The 23,858-nt window shown below is 40.5% G+C and overlaps 1 protein-coding gene across 2 annotated transcripts in view; it reads left to right on the top strand.

Moving 5' to 3' along the window:
• Positions 1-1,492: 1,492 nt before the first annotated feature.
• Positions 1,493-23,858, top strand: part of gphna (gephyrin a) — a 29,091-nt gene continuing 6,725 nt past the window's right edge. Inside the window, exons 1-20 of one of the 2 annotated variants that reach the window (XM_062396637.1) lie at positions 1,493-1,642; positions 4,229-4,307; positions 4,396-4,453; positions 9,024-9,116; positions 9,332-9,426; positions 9,565-9,631; positions 10,406-10,699; positions 12,290-12,391; positions 13,966-14,103; positions 16,228-16,270; positions 16,939-17,076; positions 17,260-17,352; positions 17,584-17,639; positions 19,041-19,160; positions 19,289-19,347; positions 19,455-19,608; positions 19,795-19,916; positions 20,966-21,053; positions 21,636-21,709; positions 22,829-22,893. In XM_062396637.1, coding sequence (XP_062252621.1) covers positions 1,579-1,642; positions 4,229-4,307; positions 4,396-4,453; positions 9,024-9,116; positions 9,332-9,426; positions 9,565-9,631; positions 10,406-10,699; positions 12,290-12,391; positions 13,966-14,103; positions 16,228-16,270; positions 16,939-17,076; positions 17,260-17,352; positions 17,584-17,639; positions 19,041-19,160; positions 19,289-19,347; positions 19,455-19,608; positions 19,795-19,916; positions 20,966-21,053; positions 21,636-21,709; positions 22,829-22,893 — 2,002 coding nt within the window. In that variant the 5' untranslated portion in view covers positions 1,493-1,578. The remainder of the gene's footprint in view (positions 1,643-4,228; positions 4,308-4,395; positions 4,454-9,023; positions 9,117-9,331; positions 9,427-9,564; positions 9,632-10,405; positions 10,700-12,289; positions 12,392-13,965; positions 14,104-16,227; positions 16,271-16,938; positions 17,077-17,259; positions 17,353-17,583; positions 17,640-19,040; positions 19,161-19,288; positions 19,348-19,454; positions 19,609-19,794; positions 19,917-20,965; positions 21,054-21,635; positions 21,710-22,828; positions 22,894-23,858) is intronic. The other variant, XM_062396638.1, reaches the window with a different exon arrangement.

The raw sequence follows: 23,858 nt of genomic DNA on the forward strand, positions 1-23,858 counted from the left end.
AACATCATCACATATCCACAAGTCTTACATTACATGTCATTTAGCTGTTGATTTTATCCAAAGCCACTTCCGATTAGTGCATTGAACATATAAGGGGCCATTTGGGGTTCAGCATCTTGCCAAAGGAAACTTTGGCATAGGCTGGGATTGGAGCGGCCGACATCCTGGTTTAAGAATGTCCGCTCTACCCCTCAGCCACAGGCACTTGAGTAGCCAAACTAAGTTGTTTGTTTGAAATTTTGCGGGATTACGCAACATCTACTGGTCAGATTATCACGAAATGAGGTGGATGGATGTGGTATGAGTCAGGGAAGATACCGTTTAATTTGGTTGTGTTCCGGAACAGGGGGCAGAGCCAGGATTTTGTATTTCATTCCTTTATTATAGCGAGAAAGGGCAGATTTCAAGATTGTTGTGAATTTCTTAAGAAATAAAAGATCTTGATGAAAACACTAGCATGTTTAGGGGACTCATATCTATTAGTGTGTGTGGTTTTGGGCAGCTGGATTGAATTTATTGGTGTTGTTGGCCCAAGTATAAAATACAGTACATCATAAATGTCAACACATATAATGAAACACAAAAATAAATTAAAAAAAACACTTAAAGCGTACAAGGCAATATGCCAATAAGAAAATGTCTACCTAATTCACTAAGATAAATCACACAGCCAAATACTGTATTTTTTTTAAATCATCCAGACATTAATGGTCTAAATGGTGGCTGTGTCCCAGCTCACTGGTGGAGCAGGATGTCCCAGATACAGAGCAGCTCCCCCCTTCATGGTCCCTCAGCCTCATTTGCTGTGGTGACAACTGATTGCATCTTGTGCTCAACTCAGTCAGCAGGCTGATTTTCCGCCAGTCACCAGGTTGCTACACACTACCACCACATGACACTGTAGTTCCTCATCACAAGGCATGTAACACTACCCCAAGCATCCACATCCCTGTAGTTTGTTTTTAGATTTGAACTGACTGATTTCTCATTCCTTCCTCCCACTCTCTATCTACTGTTTGGATCCTGCTTTACCTGTAGTATTCAATGCTGAATTATGGTTCAGTATAAGCCTGGGATATTATTTGGCAGACAAATTAGTTAAAGAACACACAATCGTGTAATCCAAACAGAACATGTAAATATGTAAATAATATAATAATATAATAATAATATGCTAACATACAGCAATCTGTACTAGACAAAACAAATTACTAACCAAGTAGAGACTTTTAGATACCTATCATGTCCGTTTTTATGTTGTTGAGTGCCAAACAGATCCCAGCTACTTATAATATGATATATAATATCATAATAATATCTATGTATTTAATTGTGGAAAGGACAAATAGATAAATAACCGTTTTTTAAATAGAAGACGATTCACTGGAACTTGTCAGAGCTTGCTGTTAAACTTAAAGTACAATTGGTTCTAAATGGAGTAACGGCTGATGATACCGTGACACGCGCGAACTCACACACACCCACACGCACGCTCGTCCTCCAGAGGTGCAGCAGCAGCCTCGCGCACCACATTGTTTCTATGTACGTGCCGTCACAGTGCAGACAGAGGTTGTAAATATGGCGGCGGACGGAATGGTGCTCACCAACCACGACCATCAGACCCGAGTGGGCATTCTGACGGGTAAGCGAGGCCGCTCGGTAAAATGTGACAGGACGGTTCTTCGCGGTTTACACCGGAGCCGTTTGGCCGCGGGTTGCTTGTGCGCGTCGGTGTCACGATGCGGGCTGTCCTCGCTGCGGTGCTAGCTAGCGGGCTGCTAGCCTCGCTGTAGCGCTGCCTGGCTGCGGACAGCTCGCACCGATGTGAAGATTCGCTCGGAATCCACGCTATTCGCGGTACTGAGCCGGAGTTGGACGCGCATTCATTTACATGCGAGGACGGGCTGTCATGTTTAGTGTTGTAGCGGACAGCACGGGGACATGTTTAATGTAGCGTCAAGGCGGAACATGTACCACCGGCGGAGACTTTCAAAATAAGGTGGCTATTCCCCGGTGGCGCGAGTGCTGCAATGGGCTTTAATGGGAACTGTGCTTTCAATTCGACAGGAACGACAGTAAATATCCGCTGCATTATTCATGTCCCTTTGCAGAGCCGATACGATGGCGGCGGTGCGTTTAGGCTGTTGTTGATGAACGTTTCCTTCGAGGTTCTCTTGACCGCCCCTCAGGCTCGATGTCTGCGTCTTGTATGTAAATAAAGGGGCGAAATGTACATTTGTGAATCACGAGTCGTGCCCATTAAAAGCTAGTTAGGAGGCTTCGGTGAGCGGAGATGAATTGAGGTGCAGGTGGATCTGCTCTAATTATCTCGGCGGATGTTGTTGGTGGGTGAGAGTCGTGCGGCGGAGTCACTGTCACCGGGACCAGTCCACATCCAGCCGGGTGGCACTCACCGGTAGCTCCGCTGTCTCCTGGCCGGGGAGGCAGAGGAGGACGTGAGAGTAATGCTAAGAGGACGGCAGGCAGCAGCAGCAGCAGCAGCAGCAGCTGGCAGAGAAGTCTGCTGGGCTCTCACCTGCTAGCATCTCGTCTACCAGTAGCTACATGGCTGCTCTCCATCCACCTGACAACACACAGGCTCCTGTCACCTTCACACACCAACTGTGTGTGTGTGTGTGTGTGTGTGTGTGTGTGTGTGTGTGTGTGTGTGTGTGTGTGTGTGTGTGTGTGTGTGTGTGTGTGTGTGTGTGTGTGTGTGTGTGTGTGTGTGTGTGTGTGTGTGTGTGTGTGTGATCACGTATGTGTTGCTGTATTTTTTTACATGTCTAACAGTGGATGAGGCATTTGAACTAGAAGGCTTTATGTCAGTTTCAGGCAGTGGCGGATCAAGGATCACAGGGCCACAATTTACACAGAGGGGCCAATTATATGGCAAACATCCATTCACAATCCCTGATTTAGTAGGGGGCACATTTAAAGGAATAGTTCACTGAAAAATCAAAGTCACTCATCATTTACTCACAACTATGCTGGTGGAGGGGTGGGTGAAGTGATTGAGTCCACAAAACTCTTTAGGGGTCTCAGGGGTTAACAGTGTTGCAGCCGAATCCGATACAATTGAAGTAACTGTTGATCAAGACCTGACATGTAAAAAAACAACAGAAAAAACATAACATGCCTCCAACTGCTTGTGTGGTGTCATCTAAGTGTCCGCAAGCCACGACATTCATGTTTGACTTGAAACTAAATGTCCTCTGATATCTTCCTATGAGGTGCACACCATTAGACACACCATCAGTAGCTAAGTCCGCTAGCCTAGCCCCGTCTGGTGGACTATAGGCTTTAAACACAGTGTCAATGACCTTGTTTTATGTTTTTTCGTGAAACACTGTCTATGTTCACATGGACTACAATATTTCGATTCAGTTTTATTCAAGAGAATTCAAGATTCACGACAATAGCCTGAAATAGAAATAGACACCATGTAAACAACATTTTCTGATTTCCGTAACCTCAATAAGGTCATGCACGAGAAATATTCTAATTATAGGTTCATTGTGATGAACTTACTGACATCTAGGGATGAAGTTTTTATGTTGCATCTGAATACCCCTGAGAACCTGTGGTAGCCTTCAGTTGTCATACAAACTTAAAAAGTTGTTTAGTTTGTCCATTTTTGGCTACTGTAAAATATCAGGGCGGCCTCCTTAGAGAGGACCTGCTCCCAATGCAAATATTAAGTATTTAAATATAAAGGGCCCATTCGAGGGTAAACAAATAAAATACAAATTTGTACAATTTAGATGAAACACTAGTGAAAACATCACTAGGATAATTTTATATTCAATTTTGTATATGCCAATAGATCCCTTTTACACTGAACCTTTAAGACATGTTGAGGATTTCGACCTGGAGACATGTTTTAATCACATTATTACGTCCTATTGGAATCTTTAATGTAAGGAGACAATGCCAATCACTGCACCACCATGCTGCCCTCTATATGTCTCATTCAGAATTAGGTCAATAGTGAAAATATTGCTGTCCATGTAAACAAAGTTGGTCAATGAGATGCACACACTCAATCACAAGTCTGTGTAAAACCACCATTAATCAAATGTACAAGTGTGAAATTCCATTCAAGTGTCTTATGAGGCTTATTTTGGATCTGTTTCATATGTCAGTTTTAGTTATAACTGTAGTCAGTCAGAGTGTGTGCGCCTTCACAGACCTTCTCCTCAGTAACCTGAACCTCTCTCTTCTTCAGTCAGTGACAGCTGTTACAAGAACTTGGCTGAGGACAGGAGCGGAGTCAACCTGAAAGACCTGGTCCATGACCCCTCACTGTGAGACTATATATAAAACTTACAGTCTGCACACAAGCTGACACAGACACACACATTTCACTCACTGTATCTTTGTCCCCCCCTGCAGGTTGGGAGGAGTCATAGCAGCCTACAAAGTAGTTCCAGATGAAATCGATGAAATCAAGGTGCGTGTCTTTGCGTTGAGCTCACGCTCAACCGAATTACTCACAGTCTGTGAGACAATGGGCCTCATTCACTAACGTGTGTTCAGAAATGTTCTTACTCTCCGCAGAAAATAAGTGCGTGCGCAAAATCACCGCCGGATTCATGGCACGTTCGCACCAGCCGATTTTGTTATCCCCACCATGCGTATGCTTGTGAATCAGAATCATTTAAAATCGACAGGTGCGTGTCTATTCTCTGTAATTAGCATACTGCCACGCCTCTATTTCTCCATATAAGGACATCTGCTGGTGATGGAGAGAGCGGTGTGCTGAACAGAGAAGTTGAAGTCATAAGAGAGAAAAAATATTTCACAGCAGAAATTGAAGTAATTGTCTCGGTGGAAGCCATAAAAGGAACACTTCTCTGTAGTGTGTCCTCCAGAGTGATGATGTTTAAAATATTCCACCTGGGCTGCTATAACTAAGGTGGTGAATGCTGTGTCCTGCACGAAGCTGAGCACTAGAGCTGTGGACATTTCTCCCTTCGTAGGTACATCGGGATGTGGACGTTTACGCCGCTGAATAATTATAACCACCGTTGCTTCAGAATCAGAACAGACGCTCATTAAAGGTCCGGTCGTCCTGTCTCTGTCGGAGTCTGCTTCCTCACTCTGACCTGTGCTCACTTTACACTTTAGCACCTTAAACACCATCACTGATCACAAGTTGTTGGAACACGTACAGTGCTTTGTGTTTGTTTGATTCACTTAACCTTTGTGTCGTGTTCGTTTCTCCCCCCTTACTTTGGTGCTCCCGGTCAAATTTGACCGGCCTGTTTTAACTGCCCTTACATTAACACAAAAACCATTGATTGTCACCAAATTGTATTTAACTCCCTTTTAACCTGTAAACAATGTCTCAGACTGCTGGTTACATGAATAACTGCAGTGAATAATCACAGAAATTGAAAGTTGTATTCCAAAATTAACATTTATTGTAGAAAAATCAAAACAGAGACCAAATTCACAGAACATCAGAACATCAACATGAACACATTGTGTGTGAGTGTGTTTGTGTGTGTGTGTGTGTGTGTGTGTTTGTGTGTGTGTGTTCAGACATAGGAGTGGCATTTTGCAATCAGGTCACAGTGTGTCTTGCAAACGTAGGCATCACATTTGAAACATGTAAGACATCCTAATGATATTTTCCCCTCTTGTTCTGCCTCCTCTGTCCTGGGGGGATGAATACCAGAGCAAGTTGCCATCCTTGGACTGGAATGTCACCTCAGGTGTGTCTTCCACAGGGGCCTCTTCCCCAGGTGCCTCTTCCTCAGGGGCCTCTTCCTCGCCATATGTTGACTGTTCGGTCTCATGATGGTCTGGATCAAAATCAGGATCGTTGTCTTCTATTTCTGAAACATCCTCCTCTATTTCTGGTTCAACTCCAATCCCGTCTTCATCAGTTTGAAAAAAAAGGTCAAGAGCCTCTCTGACAGAAAAACGTCTGATCGGGCGCCGACTCATTGTGTTCAGAGTAAAATAAGAGCAATGCACAAGCAAGCTATATATAGGGGATCTGTGAGAAGATATCATACGTTTTGTATCGAAAGTGTGGTTCACGTGGGGGGATGGACACATTAGCCCGGGAAAGAGCCAGGTTCCCATAACAAACACCTAATTGGTAACTTTGAAGTGTTACACGTTTAGTCTGGAAGGTGTGGTTCACGTAGGGGGACAGGCACATAAGCATGGGAAAGAGAGGACACATGGTCAGTCTGAAAGGGGCTCACGTGGGGTGGAGTGTGTGTGTGTGTGCGTGCGTGTATGTGCATGCGTGCGTGTGTGTGTGTGTGTGTGCGTGTAGGTGTGTTTGTGTGTGTGTGTGTGTGTGTGCGTGTAGGTGTGTTTGTGTGTGCGTGTGGTGGTGGTGGTGGATTTGTGGTTGTGTACTATCTGATGAATGAACACAATCTAGGGTCACCCATTCATTTCCTATGGCGGTCATTTTTGACCGGGAACACCACAGGTGTTACAAAGTTGACTAAACAACTCAAAATTCAATGAAAGTAGTGATCAGCAATTGTAAATGTTCAAATGCCTAGTGTGGAGGATATCATAAGCCCTTGAGACAATAAAATGTAAAACACAATATTTATGATTGATCGAAATGTAAATCGGTCAGATTTGACCCGAACACGACACAAAGGTTAAGAGTTCGAGACACGTTTAAACCTGCGACACAACACGTGAATTGACGCGCACAGTCAGGACATCAGGGTTAAAGAGACCTGAATGATCTGGAGTCATGATCTGAAATCATCGATTCAAAATAGTTCCATGTGATTATCAGTTCAAGTCTGAGGAGGGACAGAGGCGTGAACACACACACACACACACACACAAACACACACACTCTCTTGCAGACAGAAGTTATCCCTGCAGATTAAGAAGCAGCGCGGGGCAGAGTCACTTGTTGACCAGCAGAGTAATGTGCCTCAGTTCTGTTGCGCTGCCAAGGGTGTGTGGGTGCTACTAGCTAATTAGTTACGGCATACAGGTACCTGACTAAAGTGGAGACACTAAAGGTGAATACCTTTAGTGTAAACTATATTGTAAACTAAGTTAGTTAAAAGGGTGTGTGTTTACATTTTCCAGGACAGCTGGTCCATCATTTGTCTGACAAAGTTTTAAATTAGTTTTTACTCTGCGAAGAAATTTAGGTATGAACATATTGATGAATCCCAGAAGTTTGTTTTCGTACGATTATTGTCAACAACAATCCAAAGACATTTTGTCTAGTTGTCATCGCAGATATGTTAGTAAATGTTTTTTTGCTTTCTAACTATTTTGAGGTTGCAGCTGTCACCTTCTTTGTGTACAGTTAACAGGTTTGTAGGTGTCATCGTCACTGCTCTTTAGTCGTATACACACTGACTCACCTCTGTAAATGATGTAAGCATTTCCAGACTCTCTGAACAGAACCGCTTTCTCTCTAATCTACTCTAGTACAGTTGATCCTTCTAACCAAGCATCACTGCAGCTCCCTAGGCTGTGAGTCATTCAGAAGCTGGATCCACTCACTTCACTTACATACTGTTCACTGTCTGGGTTTAGTTCAGAACATCAACACATTCCTTCAGCGAATGCCCAGAGGGAGATGATGGTTCCTGCCGACATTGAATCTTGGAAGTTAACAACTCCTTTGATAGCAACATTAAAGTTAGCCAACAAAAGCCTTTTTCAGACATGAACTCAAGGGAATGTCTGCACAATTGGGTCCATATACTCTGCAGAGTTTGCCTTTCACTCATGAACAATGCAGCAGGAGGTTCTCAGTTCAAACCCATTTACAACAACAAAGAAATCTCTGGAGCATTCATTTGAGGAGTTGTGCAGCAAGCAGTGGAACAACGTAACATATTAATTCAGCTGAGGAGATCACGTTTTTATTTACAGCACATCGACACTGGCATTGGCCGTTATCACCCAAATCTCATTGGTGGCTTCTGCCCGTGTGGCACCGCTTTTACATTTAATTTATCTTTTTTATTTCAGTTTTGCTTCTGTTGTGTGTTAGTGATGTAGTCAACAACATTTATCGGATGATCAGTTGACTGATATGCCTTTAACAGACATATATCAGAATTGGTATTTGTGTTTGCTGTTGTGCATAGATATAAATACTTTTATTTTTAAGAATAAACAATACATAGACATTTTGTTTTGTTTATGTTTATGTTTATGTTTATGTTTATGTTTGTGTTTACATTTTACATTAACATGAAAATGTAAAAATGTTTTATATATATTTCTATATGTATGTTTCTATTTCAGTTTTCTAATAATGTATAGTAATTTTGAATAATAATATTTAATAATACTAATTTAGTTAATGATAAATCTGTCAGATATCCAGTCTGAATAAGGCTATTGAGTCATAGGGGTTTGATAATGACATCGGAGGAATTATGTCAATTCAAAAAAAAAAAAAATATATATATATATATGTCGTCCCGTATCAGAAATTTTACCCGAAATTATTGGTATCAACAATAGCCCCCAAAGAGCCATGTCTGTCAGGCTGCATATAACATTACTTACAGTCATGTAACTTTGTGAGACATATTTTGAGCAGTGGGGGAAAAATTCAAACGTGTCCTTTGGTTTATTCACTGGCAAAAAATGGAATACGTTTCATCATATTACATGCTTTAATCTAGTTTAGTTTTACTAATTTTTCAACATAGTTCCCATTAAACACTATTGAAATGTTCTATCTGTCCGTCATCCAACGCTCAGCCAGTTATGATTCCTCGGTACGGGGCTCACAGTCACTTAATGCAGGCAGACTATAAGATTTGTGTTGATCCTATTGGGGAAATTCTCTCTGGAGGTTCTAAGCAGCACCTTAGAGCTGGTTGTCTTGCTCCTAATACACTTGACGAGGACAAATGTTAATTATCAGTGGAATTCTACCCCGAATGTGCCTTACAGAAAAAATTGTTAACCATTGCAGGAATCATTGGATTCATAGAATTGAGCAGGATGCATGGTATAGTTTTAACTTTGTGTACGGGTTTATGTGTGCGCAGGACACTCTCTTGGAGTGGTGCGATGAACAGGAGCTGAACCTCATTCTGACTACTGGAGGAACTGGCTTTGCACCAAGGGATGTAACACCTGAGGTACACACAATAAAACCCTGACATTGTTTCATTAAAACAAAGTTGGTTCTGATTAAATACAATAAATTGATAGACTAAACTAATAAGTCCTGTCTAAAAATGCTAAACATGTTGAAAGAACATATTCTGAATTAAATGCAACAAACAAAATCTTTGGGACACACAAACGCCTGAAAAGATTTATCAAAGTCTGAGTCCTTTTGTTTATGTTGTAGGCAACCAGAGAGGTGATAGAGCGAGAGGCCCCAGGTATGGCTCTGGCCATGCTTATGGGATCCCTCAACGTTACACCACTCGGCATGCTGTCCAGGTAAAGACTTGATGTTCTCGCTACTCAGTCAGACATGCTGCCAACTGTAAAAGCCATTCTAATGAGTTTGATTGTAACCAGATGATGTTTGTGGTGTCCTCGTCTGGTCTAAACGTCTCTCTTCTACCTTGTTTCCAGGCCGGTGTGTGGTATCCGTGGTAAGACTTTGATCATCAACCTGCCAGGAAGCAAGAAGGGCTCTCAGGTACGATTTCTTTGACTTAACTCACCCATGCTTACTGTGTACCTTATTAGAATGACATATATCCTCACTCATTTAATTTACTCAACTTTTGTTTGACAGAACTTCACAAAAATGACAATAAATTCAGTGAAGAGCACTCTAAGTGTAGGTCCTGAACTTTACTGGGGACTTCATCTTGTGCTAAATTTTCAGCACTTGATGCTTATTTGGGATTTATATTTGAGCTTGTTTGCCAACCTTGGATAAAAACATTAACTTATATGGCACTTACATATAGCACTTTGTAGTTTGGCTTTCTTGAGGCAATTTGTACTCAAATGATTCTTGTTTTTCTGGGTTTGTACCCTCATGGATGAATGCACTTATTATAAGTCACTTTGGATATAAGGGTCATCTAAATGTAATGTAATGTAAAAAGAAAAGAAAACACAGGTATACACGCTTATTTGGCTTGACAAGCAGTTTGACCTGAGTCTAGCTTCTTCTTTCGAGGTCGAGGATTTTGTTACATAGAGTGTAACAGCAACACTGGAATAGCAATGAAGTCAGAGCATGACGCGTCAATGCTTACACCACTTCCACGTATAACCGGTAATTTTGAAAAGAGGTATATGTCATCTGGTAATAATGTGTCAGTGTTGGGATTTCAGATTTTCCTGGTCCCAAGCGGCAAAAAATAATCAGTGAATGCAGCTTATGTACTGTGTGTCCATATATACACATATATTCTTTTTATTTATTTTGTTATTATTATAATTTATTTTCTTGCTTTAGGAGTGTTTTCAGTTCATCTTGCCCGCTCTGCCCCATGCCATTGACCTGCTGCGGGAGGCAACGGTCAGAATTAAATACACACATGCCGCTTTGGAGCAGCTGCCGTCCCCTTCGTCTTTGCTGGCCAACACGCACATCAACACTCACAACAACATGCACACCATGGAGCGCGGCACCCAGTGTGAGGAAGAGGACGATGAGGAGGAGGACATTAGGAGAGGTCACCATGTGCACAACCACCACCATCCGCAGCACGGCTCCTCCCACATCACCGCAGCTGCTATTGCTGCCAAGGTAACCGTGCGGCGAGCCACGAGAACACCGGAGCTGCTGCTGAAATCTTGATCAATAAAACTTTAATGATCCCTGTGGGGAAATTGGGTCATTGCAGCAGCAGGCTACTGCACTATAGATACTGCTTTAATGCCATAGGCTGATGCTACTCCAAACAGAAATCACAGATTAGTGACAAAGGGGAGAAAGCCCCAAAGAGTATTTCAGGATGTACAGCATGTCTTTTCTTCAAATTTGAAATTAATATTTTACTAGTCTAAGTTAAGCCGAAGAAAGTTGCTGATTGAGGAAATCTTAGTCAAACATTTCCAAGGAGATAAGGAGGGTGAAATCATGGTAGCTAAACCAAGGCCCTTTCACATGCCATTAAGGTCCCAGTTACACTCGGTGATATGCAGTCTGTATCTGGATACTGGAAAAGCTTGTTCTCAGCTGTAGACTGTTTAACGCTTCACAATTGCTAACAAATTGATTAAGCATGTGGATGTCACTCTTATTGGCTCTAAGCCTGGTATAAGTGCATTGCATACCCGACATATTCTAATATGTCCTGCAGAGTTCACAATGAACCAAAAACTAATATTAGACTTCTCATAATAAGAGATCACTAACTTGCTGATTGGCATTATACAAGTTGTGCACAGCGCTATTTGCCATATGCTCACTCACGCTATCATCCATATAGTCTTTACCCTACACGCAGTCAGACCTCATAGATTCAGATGCAGTTGTGTGAGCACCTGCAAGTGGCATGCAATGCAGCTCTCTTCCACTCATGAACTTGCCTTTACTATTTTGTTTCCCCGACATCATAATGTCTACGTGCACCTCACAACCTCCATAGACTGAAATAGTTATAAGGGACATGCTGCAGAGGAAGTGAAACACAATTTCTGGAACCACATATTTATTCCCAGCAAAATTTTATAGGTTCTTTCCTGACCCATACTGTAACCCTCCATCGAGTTTCATGGTAAGCCGTCCACTAGTTTTTGTGTAATCCTGCTAACTAAAAGACAGACCAATAAAGTGAAAGCATAACCTCGGAAGTTCTAAGGACATTATTGCAGCATTTCTTTGGGAGCACCAGGAGATGGCTAAGGATAATGGTCACATGACCACGGAGATAAGCTAAGTTGGCACGCTTCTCCATGTGCCGTATGTCCGGACAAAACATTAATCGTAGCTGTTGCGCTCAATACACATTTATTATTTTATATTTCCCAACGTCTCATTTTTAGCGTATCTTTAGCTCACTTGCTTTTATGTATTTACGATCCTCAGTGAGTGACTGTGTTGTACATTTTGTGTTTTTCATTTCATTTGGCCTTTGACACCTGGGGTAATTGAGGTCTAAAGCACTTGTTTTAATGCAGATTATGTTGATTATTCAATGTTTATGTCATGAGTATTCACAGCACAGTTTAGATAATGATTAGAAGCATCTAAAAAGGAGCTGGTATTAGATTCAGATGTGAACTTTTTGTATCTGTTCACCATTGATTTTCACTCACCTGTCTGTCCGTGCCCACATACATCTGTCTGTAAGTGTTTGTGTGTTTGTGTTCCCTGCATGTGTGTGTCCATCAGACAAGCCATGCTGTGGTCATGGCTAAGGGGGGTCCCTATCTGCCTGGCACCACACCCGCCCCACCCACTCATTACACCTGCTCCTGTACTCATGACCAGCAGGTGAGACACTCGTGCTGAGACGCACACAAATCCATCCTCCCTGAGCCATTTGTCAGCTGATAATGTCAGTACCACACTAGCAAAGACTTGTCTGGATGTCTTACACATTCCCGAAAAGCACATTTTCAAAAATGAAGCACCATTTTCACGATGAGCATCTGGAATGTAGAGAAAATTAAGTTAAGTTTTCACAGAACACTCTAATCTTTAACATGCTACAATATGCATTATTTTTTGTTCATTTAAAGCTGCATTTAGTCAATGTTTTTCATGTGAACATTGGATCAAGTGATATAAGTGAGGTGATGAATCCGCAGATAATTAATTTGGCTGTCTTCTTCAGCTCAGGAGAGTTTTCTTTTCTTTCACATCAATGTTTCTGTTTTCACCGCTCACATCTGAATCCACAGCACACTACATTAGTACATAATAGAAGACAAATTAATATTCCTTTAATATTCCTCCAAGTGGATTGTTCATATTTTTCTATGTCAGTGCGTTTTGTGAATAGGTTCACTCCCTCAGGTGGCTCAAATCTGTCGTTTAACACATGTATGACAAGTAATTGCACCATATGTAAATGTAAAGCCTTGTTTAAGGAATGATGCCATCAAACATGAGCACAATCATATGTTAGGTGCTCCTGGATTAGTGCTGATCTTGGTTAGGACTTTGAACTCATGTTGCCTTCATTTCAGCTAGAACAAATACATCCTTTGCTGCTGTTGACTAGATAAGAATTCACATGATTGTGTAAGAGGCAAAACATGAATCCTTGCTTAGATCACTACAGATCGTCTGAAAAATGGGAGCCTACACTCATTGATAATGATTGAAAGCAACAGTTTGTAGGTGTTACAATTAAAGTTACAGCAAAACATCCTGGGAAAGAACTGGATCTTATAAATATTCAACATAGTTTGTGTAAATTGTCCTGTGGGACACATTGGTAATTCAGTGACGAGAGCACAGAAACTAAAATCACCCACATGTCCCTGTTACATGCTGCACACTCCAGTATCCATGACTGATTTCCTACTTCAAGGTTGACAAAGTTACAAATTAACTTGCCTACATCACAAACACAGTCCTGATCTGATTTGAGCAGCTGCAGAGGTTCTGTTTGTTCATTACTCCGGACACATGCTTCACTTCATTTATACATTGTGTTTGTGATTCCATTTCAAATTAAATTCATTTATTTTTATAAAAAGAAAGAAAATGACCAGTATTACTGATCCCCTGCAACAATTTCCTTTACTACTTAATTGATAATGAACTTGAGTTAAATAACATTAGATTGATATTCTATTATTTACTAACCACTGATAAGTCAGAATATATTGTGTGGATATAAATACAGTTTAAGACTCTGCAGGCAAGTTTACACATGTCATTAAGTAAGAAATTAAATGTATTCATCAGTGCCATCACAGTTACTTTGCTTCCTAGTGTCATATGAAGCATGAGGACCAGTGATCACTGAGGAAACATGGATGAAGTTGGTGTCTATGTTGGTGAAGTTTGTCCACATGTTTGTAAAAAAACAACAACAACATTGTGTCTGTGTCTAGATCCCGGACTCGATCATTTCTCGAGGCGTTCAGGTGCTTCCTCGAGATTCAGCCTCTTTAAGCTCCACCCCTTCCGAGTCACCAAGGGCGACCCAGGCAACCTCCCGCCTTTCAACTGCCTCCTGCCCGACACCCAAGGTATACACAAACTTTCTTAAAGGCAGACACCCAAAAATGAGCATAAAGAAATAAGAAACCTGAAAATTTACTTTTAAATAATACATAAGTTTGCTAAAATAAATTGACGAAAAATGGACAGCTCCTGCATGATTGCAGTTACTCTTTTTTACAGCACTTTAAAACAGACTCCCAGTAAAGAATAGGTCACTCATTTGTTTTCCTATAACTTCAAAAGCAAACAATAATTAGTTTGCTCCCATTGTAACAACTGAGATTATTTGCTAAAACTTAAGAGTAATAGATTGGTTTATTAAATGTGACTATCAAACTGTCTTTACTTGGTCATCAAATTCACGTAGCATTATTAACTAGTAATATAAAGCAGTTGGCTGTTATAATCTTTAATCTTTCTCAGTCGTGACTACTGGCCTCTCGCTCAAAGTGATGGATAACATTTTACTAATTAAGTCTTTTGGAGTTGAATTGGAGTGAAAGGGATTTTGAGGTTTGGAAAACCGAAATATAAATATGTTTCACTGTTGTGCATTCACCTACATATATTCCCAATGTAAACAGGAAAACTGCAACAATTTAAATGATGCTTGAATTGTCCTTAAGACCATGTTCGATTTACATTGATTTGATTTAACTTGAAATGTAACTCAATTGAAGAGAACACCATACCTTTATTGGAAGAAAGCTTATATAATATGCAAGTCATATTTCTATACTTCCTTGAATATTATATGATTAAGAATCAACCCTGTTTTCTGATCTGAGGTGTAACATGTGTCTTACCCAAATATTTTGGTACTGGCCCCTCGGTTCGGTACGCACGTGTACCGACAAATGCTGCGAGTCCACGCATGGAACTTGTTTGTGTGCATTTTACATTTCCGAGGGACAACTTTAGTGAAGGACCAGATGTGCTGTCGGCTCGTGGTTATATCGACCGCAGACAACCAGGAGCGTGAAGACCCTCCCTCATCATATAAGTCTGCTATGTGAAATGTCATCACCAAAGTGATGTCCACTATCTTTGGAAATACCACAAAGAAAACAATTCAGAGCAAACTCAGCTCTCCACTGCATTAGAGCTGCGACCTGCAAATAATTCAGACCGTGTCAAAGCAATAACGAGCGACATATGGGTTTTTATAGCAGCGAACATTCTGCTTTAAAGTTCTGTCTTGTCCGGATTTCAGCCAGCAAGTAATTTATAGTCAGTCTTTATAAACCTCTGTCCCTAGCGTAAGAGTTCTCCACAGCAGAGACATTGTTAGTACCAGCAGCGCACCAAACCCTCTCCGCAACAATCTGGATAAGTTAATGAAAAAATACAAATATTTAATAATGATAATCATATAATAAAATAACGGTGCAGTTACACTTAATTGTTTACATGCTACACCTTAATGGATATTTATTTATTTGTGAGAGTGTTTACTTGGATATTTTACTTTGGAAACTTACTTAGGTAAGAAAGACACAGCCACAATCTGCTCAGTTAACCAGGGTTGAATACAAATTAATAAAATATCAGTTTAACGTTTTCTGTTCATTGTTTCTACCTTACCAAAAATGTACCGAAAAAGTATCGAACCATGAACTTAAATCCGCGATACGTACCGAACCGTGATTTTTGTGTACCGTTACACCCTTATTGACTTTATTTAAGAATATATTTATTTTTATATTTTAGTTGTTTATTCTGTGTTAAAAAAAAATATATATATTTTTTTTAAAGGAGCAATATATGCCATAGCAGAGCTTTAATAATTACACAATGGAGCAGAACAAATATTGATAAACTAGTGAATGACCAGATCTGATAAATTAAGAAAGTAAAATGTCACTGCAGGTTTTGAAAAATGTGTCAGGAACTTCCTTCATAGCAAAGATGAATAACTGACTGATATCTTACATGAGATGATGTTTAAGTCAAACCCTGCACTCATTCTTGTCTCTGTTAATCCTGTGTTGTTTTGTTCAATCAGGGAATTTGACAAAGAGCTAAAATTCATGTTATTCATATTTCAAGGTCGTGTGTGTGTGGGTGAGACACTTATCAACATTTCAAACCTTTGCAAGCAGATTGTCTTGTCATGAGGGAGAATATTATATCTGTTTGTCTCTCTGCAGGTTCAGTCACGATGTGGCAGTAATGAGAACATTCTGAGAGCAAGTAAGTTCAATCTGTGTGTTTGTGTGTGTGTATGCGTGTGTATGTGTGCACGCTTGTGTGGGGGCTGTCCTTACAAAAGTCAATAACTTGATGCATTAGTCAAGAAGACCACTTTTTTGTAGAAGATAAAGAGCAAAGCAAAAGAACCACATATACTCCATTCAACATAGAACATGGGTATAGAACAGTAGCATAGAAGATAACACAGCAAGCAAGTCGCAGACTCTTTTATCGATGTGCGAGCATTATGGCATCGAATTGTTTGCCGGAAATGGGTTTACCAGCTTCTGATGATAAACTAGCGAGTTGACAACTTCACTTACACAACCAAACATTTAGCACTTGTCTGATAACAACAACAACATCAGGTCCACATCTGTCCTGTATTCTCTGGCCTCTTTACGCTCTCGCCAACGAGACCAATATGCTGGGATATTCACTCTTTTTCAGTTTCCTACCTGGTCGGTTTCTCTTTTCTTGTCTTCCTTTCCTCTGACAACATCCTCTTCAGTTTCCTTCCGTGGCTCTACCATGATGTACACACTGAGAAGGTGTGATTGGTCATCAAGATATGCGAAGTGCTCTATAAAAACAGACCATTTACCATCTAGAGCAGCATATTAACCATTTAATCACTCCCATTTTTTATTTTTTTTGTGTGTGTGCAGGTCACAGTGCAGTGGACATCAGTAAAGTGGCACGTCGTCATCGCATGTCCCCGTTCCCATTGACGTCAATGGACAAAGCCTTCATCACTGTTCTAGAGATGACACCTATTCTGGGAGTTGAAGTCATTAACTACAGAGGTGAGTCTCATCACATTACCTGTCTTCTTACTGTCTTTTGCTATTTTAAGAACCAGGAGGAGAGGAGGAAATTATATCTGTAATCTGCAGCAGTTTAGTACTCAATTGTCAACTATACACACATTCACGTTATCAATATTGTGTATCCTTTTTTTGGTACTGGTTGGTGGCTGCTCTCTGCAGACGGTTTGGGTCGAGTGCTTGCTCAGGACATCTACGCCAAAGACAACCTTCCTCCGTTCCCTGCCTCTGTTAAAGATGGCTATGCAGTGCGAGGTGAGACAACGAATCCGATATCATATTTGACACCAGATTAATGTGATGGAGCATCCTTGAAAATGAATGCTATCTATTCATTTACTGTATGTTTGTTAACGTGCTGACATGGAGTGAATTAAAGATCAAACTGTAACCTGTCATCTTAGCTGTCACTCAAATTTTAAATAATCAATAATCGTGGTAATTTTCACAATTAACTGGATTAACATCATGTTCATTGACCTTTAGCTGCTGATGGCCCCGGAGATCGCTTCATCATGGGAGAATCACAGGCTGGACAACAGGTCAGCTCTAACACATTAACACTAATTTAGAGATCATGCCTTGGACTGTATCTAGTATCTAGCACTATTTGTTTAGCAAAACAGCTACTCACACTTTCCACAATATAACTGTTAGCATGTGTAAAAACAGTTCCACTACTATAACTACTGGGAGTAATACTGCTGAACAGGGCACATACGTCTGCCAAAGCCTAACTATCCCCTTAGTGAATGTCACAGATTCGGCAGAAAGATAGTAGTCCCCAGGTGACCTCACAATTCTTGAATGAATGCAGTATTGTTGAATAAATACAATTAAAACTAGACTAATAAACAGAAAATCCAAACCCTTACCCCATCTGCCTGACTTCAGAACAGATATGGCAGTGGAAGCGAATGAATGTCTGAATTTGTAGGATGATGAGACATTGCGCCACATAAACAGATGAGTTTCACAGTCAGAGCCGATGTCATTCCACCAGAATGGAGGAAATGTGACACAGCACTGTTGTCATAAACACTGGAAAATGAAACAGTGATGCTCAGTATTAATTAATCTTGTTAATTTGACATTTATCAAACAAATTGTCTGCATGTCATGTTGTGTCAGACCAGTGGGGTTTGTAGTTTCAAGTTTCTTTGTAGCAGCCTTGTGCCATATAATTTAAGTGTAATTTCAGTGTTTCTCCTTGGAAATAAAAAAAATGCCTGGAAAATGCTTCTCCAGGCTTATACAAGCGGTCATACTTTCGGATCTCTTCTGCCAACCGCTCTTCTATTTGGTCCATATTCGTTCTTCTCAATCTTCCGTTGTTTCTGCCGGTATTATGTGGCATGAAACCGGAAAGTCCGGAAAGGATGTAGTTAGCAGACCAATCACAGCTTTGCGGGTTGCATGAGTTTATTCTTTACGTCTTTGACCCCTGTGCTTTAGAAATTAGTAGTTTATCGTCTATAGTAGCAGATGAGACCGCCTCAGTTCTGCTGGTAACTCGATCGTCCATCCCCTACTGAGTAGATCTCGTTATTAGGAAGATATATTATAACTATATACATATTATGATTTTCTATTGTCTACTGTAGTTCCTGCAAGTCACAAAGAGTAACAACTGCAGCAGATAATGTTGAAATACTTACAACACAAACAACTGTCACTGTTTTAAATTTGCAGTAGTAAATCTAAAGCTATGACTTTCACTACTACCAGTTAACTACCTTGCTACGAATTTGAGTACTGCACCATATCACACTTGTAATCAGTGACAATATTTTACTGTACACTCTGCTCAACTGATTTCTGAAGCAAACATTAAATTAGTAAAATTAAGTGTTATCCAAGAAGCACTTGACAACTATCAGACTAAGTCAATTTTGTGTGTATGTGTTTGTCTGTGTGTCTGTGTCGGGGTGTTTTGTGTGCAGCCCACCCATACAGTGATGCCAGGTCAGGTGATGAGGGTGACGACCGGTGCTCCCATTCCATGTGGAGCTGATGCTGTGGTCCAAGTAGAAGATACCGAGCTGCTGAGGGAGTCTGAGGATGTAAGCACAACACTTTGGATGTTTTCTGATCACTGGCTACTTTACTGTTGTGTATGGACAGCATACGTCTTCTTAGTGGGTATGATGATGTTGTGGGTATGATGATGTTGAACATTTGTCTGTTACAGGGCACAGAGGAGTTGGAGGTGAGGATTATGGTTCAGGCCCGGCCAGGACAGGACATCAGGTAAAACAACAAAACCAGTGGAAGCTAATTATTATTAAAGCTGCATTAGAAAGCCACTGTTATCTATTCATGTAACATATGTGTGTGTGTGTGCGTGTGTTCCAAAGGCCAATAGGTCATGACATCAGGCGAGGCGAGTGTGTGCTGTCTAAAGGAACACACATGGGTCCGTCAGAGATTGGTTTGCTGGCTACAGTTGGAGTGACTGAGGTCAGCGTGCACAAGTTTCCTGTGGTGGCTGTGATGTCCACTGGAAATGAGGTACATGCCAATAAACAGATGCAATTACACTCTGACGTCACTGAATCAAGATGCTAGGTGTGATATCTGTGTGTGTGTGTGTGTGTGTGTGTGTGTGTGTGTGTGTGTGTGTGTGTGTGTGTGTGTGTGTGTGTGTGTGTGTGTGTGTGTGTGTGTGTGTGCGTGTGCGTGTGTGCGTGTGTGCAGCTGTTGAATCCAGAGGATGACCTCCACCCAGGGAAGATCAGAGACTCTAACCGCTCCACTCTTCTGGCCACCATTCAGGAGCATGGCTACCCCACCATCAACCTGGGCATCGTTGGAGACAAGTATGAACGTTTATTTTGATAACAAACATCTCAGATTCAGGACATGTAGCTCACAATAGCATCCAATCATTTACAGTTTTGTGCTGAAATATTTTGCCCACAACTGATATTTATTTTGAACCTTGGGATCATAATGATTATAACTCTGTGTTGGAGATGGTTTGTCCATCCATTCTTCCCAGTCTCTTAAACGTTCATTAATGCCCTGAATAAATTTCTTCAAATTCTTCACCTAGATTCAAAGATGCCCTAATTAGATTTGTTGGTCAAAGGTCAAATACACTTTACTGTGACATCATAATGTACCTCTGGCCATAATTTAACACTCTAACTTCTTACCACTATTCCTACACCTTGACTGGTTGGTTGAGCCAAACAGTTCTACTTGGTTGTAATTGTACTTGACCAGTGTTATTATATTAACTTCAAATTTATATAGTTAAAATACTTCTTCTTTGATTTAATATTCCACTTTCATAAAGCCTGATGAAGAAAACAAGAGACTTAGGCCCAATCCCATTTCCCCACTTCTACCTCCCCCTACCCCTTGTCTTCAAGGGTTATTTTGCCCCATGAAATGGAGCTAATAGGTGTTGTGATCAATATCTTCCACTACAAATTGGGACACAATTCAAGAAGCTGTAACATCACCAGTAGTCGTCGATGTAAACAGATGCGACAAACACTTGACCAGCGTTATTAAAATAACTTCAAAATATAAGTTATATATGGCTCCTCACATACTGTCTGCTTTTCAGTTATGTGAACGTTAAATACAGTCCTGCTCTCAAACTGAAAGACTACAGTTCAATAAAGATCAGGAGAAAAAAACATAATCCTGCACTTCCCATAATGCAAATTGACTGACACCTTTTTCAAATCTCCTTGTGTGGTAAATTCTCTTTGAAAAGCCTCATATCTTGTTTGTCAGCAGTTGTAGTGTGGTCATTTTCTCAGACATCACAAAAGCTTCTCAACAGCCACATGAGAAATTGTACAGCTCAGTGGCTTCTTCAGGATTAGTAAACTGGGTTTGATGTGTCCTGCAGCCCTGATGATCTGCTGTCAGCTCTCCACGAGGGAATCAGTCGTGCCGACGTCATCATCACCTCAGGAGGCGTGTCCATGGGAGAGAAGGTACCTCAAACTTACAACCCACCTCTTCTTACTAAATACAGAATTCCATGTTGAGGAGATAAAATGTAATGAGGAAGATGACAATCCCTGTTCACGGTATTTATATGTGCTTGATTCAGCTTTGTGTTTTCTTTTGTTGTGCTGTAAGCCAACATACAGTATCACCAGATGCTTTACCTTTAGAGGTTAAAGGTTAAAGGTCAAGGTCAACAAAATAATGGTCAGAAAAATCAACATTTTCAGAAAATAACATTTTATGTTGATCAAAAAAGTATTACCAACCAAATGATATGTGATGTCATGAAGACGACATAAAGATGTCAGACAATTCAGTCCTAAAGAACTGTAGACATGACCTTAAAATCATATAGATCATAAAAATTGTTTGATCATCATCATGTCACTATGAAGTAAAAAAATAACATTGTATTGTTCACTAATACATTAACCTTTAAAACCAGTAAAATTACAGCAACAACTACAGCTTATACGTTTTTACTAATGATTTGTCATCTTTGCTTTTCATTTCTGTTGACTCAGTTCAGTTTTATAATGTTGTTGTTTTTCATGTTTGTCTGTCAGGACTACCTAAAGCAGGTGCTGGATATTGATCTACATGCTCAGATCCACTTTGGTCGAGTCTTTATGAAGCCAGGGTAAGACGGGGGATGGGGTTAAACATAAAAAATGGAGGAAACATGGAAAAAAAAAATTCCTATTGACCCCTGGTGAGAAACAATACTAACCTCTTTGTTCATAACATTTATGCTGTAAACTGAACTATCACAACATCCTCTCGGAATTTTAATAACTCACAATAGAGCAGCTCACATCATTTAGAGTGGGTCACATGTGGCAGAAACAAAATAAACGCCTTCATGTCACCTTAGTTAAATTAAAAAGGGCGTATCTTTAACACCTGGTTAACACGGGTTAGCAGCTCTGAGGGAACTGGTAGGCCCAGTTTTGCAAAGCTATCGGCTAACTAGCTAGATTGGTTAACATCATAATTCACATTCACTGGGAGAGTGACTAGCATGCTAACAGTTTCCCCTTCTCCGGTCAGAACACATAGAAAGACACAGTCACTTTTTTGGAGCCTAGTGAAAATGTGAAGATAAAGACTGTAAAACATTAAGAAAACAAGAGTTTCTTCACCGAACAAGACGGAGATATCAGCTCCTCCGTGTATGTTGCTACTGAAGAACAGGCCTTGATAACACTGTGAATGCGCGGGCCCTAATAAAGCAACTGTACGAACAGTCAAATTATCGGTGTAAAAACCCTCTGCAGCAACTGGTAATGACAGAATAGAAGTAAATGTCAGAGAAGTGAGCAAACACGATGAATCTCTCCATAGTCTGACCCGTCCAAGCTGCTGCCTGTCAATAATCCAAGAGTGTGTCAATCAAACAGACCTGCCCCCAAATCTGCAGCTTTTAAGCTCTAATATCTAATTAATTACGATATAATTTTCAGATGCATCAACAGATCTCTGTTAAGATGCAGAGTGTTTAGCGAATGAGACCATATTCATTTTTTGACAGAGTATTTCATGGGAGAAATTGTCGTTTTTTTTTTAATGGCTGTCTAAGGAGCCAGAGATTTCTTGGAGCCAGTTTGACCCAGCCCCTGCTGGATCTCTGCAGATTACACTTTTTAGCACTTCCACATAGGCTCCCCGAAGCTACGTCCATTTTGTATAAGCACGTATGGTCTGATATGATCACAGCCAGTAAAAGTAAAATTACAATCTGCGTGTTGCTGTTTTTCAGTCTTCCTACTACCTTTGCAACAGCTGACATTGATGGAGCTCGGAAACTCATCTTTGCTCTGCCAGGTACCATATTTATCTGATGTTACTGCTTTTGTGTGTTGTGTCAGTGTTGTCAGTAAGTGTGTATCTCACCATTGTCCAATCACCTAGACCCCGTTTGATCAGAACTGTTTTGGCTCCTCACACAATGTTGTTATTCATATGAAGCCATGTTCAGGGAAGTACATGTAACCAACTGTATGTGTTGGCTCAGTCCTAATCCCAATTCATGAATCAGGAGTTTATGTGACAAGTAACTGAAGTTAAGAATTAAAACTTGAAAATACACATGTGAGTTGGCATGGTAAGTTTGACCTGGTCAAATGGAGAGTAGGCTCTCACATTAGAACTTTTCACCAGTAAGCAACAGACAGATGCCACACATTATGTTTTACAGGGTGTGTGTATGAAGAGATTCAATTGTTTTAAGAAACAATTGGCTACTCTTGAAGATTGTACAGCTACATATAACTGTTAAAGCACCAAATCATCTGCTGTTTCAGGTTTTGTGGTTGCCGGGGTTGATATGTTATCTCCTGATGACTCTTGCTAAAAGGTCATTCTGTCGCCTGCATATTTTCATAGTTTGTCCCCGTGTTTTCTTTGCTGGCTCTCGTCAAATATTTAGTCAATGAATTAATTCGAAAAATTGTTTTCGTTACAAGAACAGGTAACATCAGGTACTGACAAACACAATCACTTACCAAAGTGTTTCTTAGTAACAGCAGAGCAACAGATATCACCTCAAATCATCAACATTGACAGAACCTCAACTTCAAAACTTCAAAAGACCTTTATTGTCACTCAAAGTCATACAGACAAGTGTTACTTGAACATAATTGTGTTGCATTTAGTTCACAATACAGAGAGGAATACATAAATATAAATAGGTAGATAGATAGATAGAAGATAGAATCACTTTAAAAGCAGCATTAGGTGAAAATTGCTCTCGATACAACGTAAATATGAGTATATTGCAATCTCCTTAT

The sequence above is a fragment of the Platichthys flesus genome, chromosome 10 (genome assembly GCF_949316205.1).
Source record: "Platichthys flesus chromosome 10, fPlaFle2.1, whole genome shotgun sequence".
Taxonomy (NCBI): Eukaryota; Metazoa; Chordata; class Actinopteri; order Pleuronectiformes; family Pleuronectidae; genus Platichthys; species Platichthys flesus.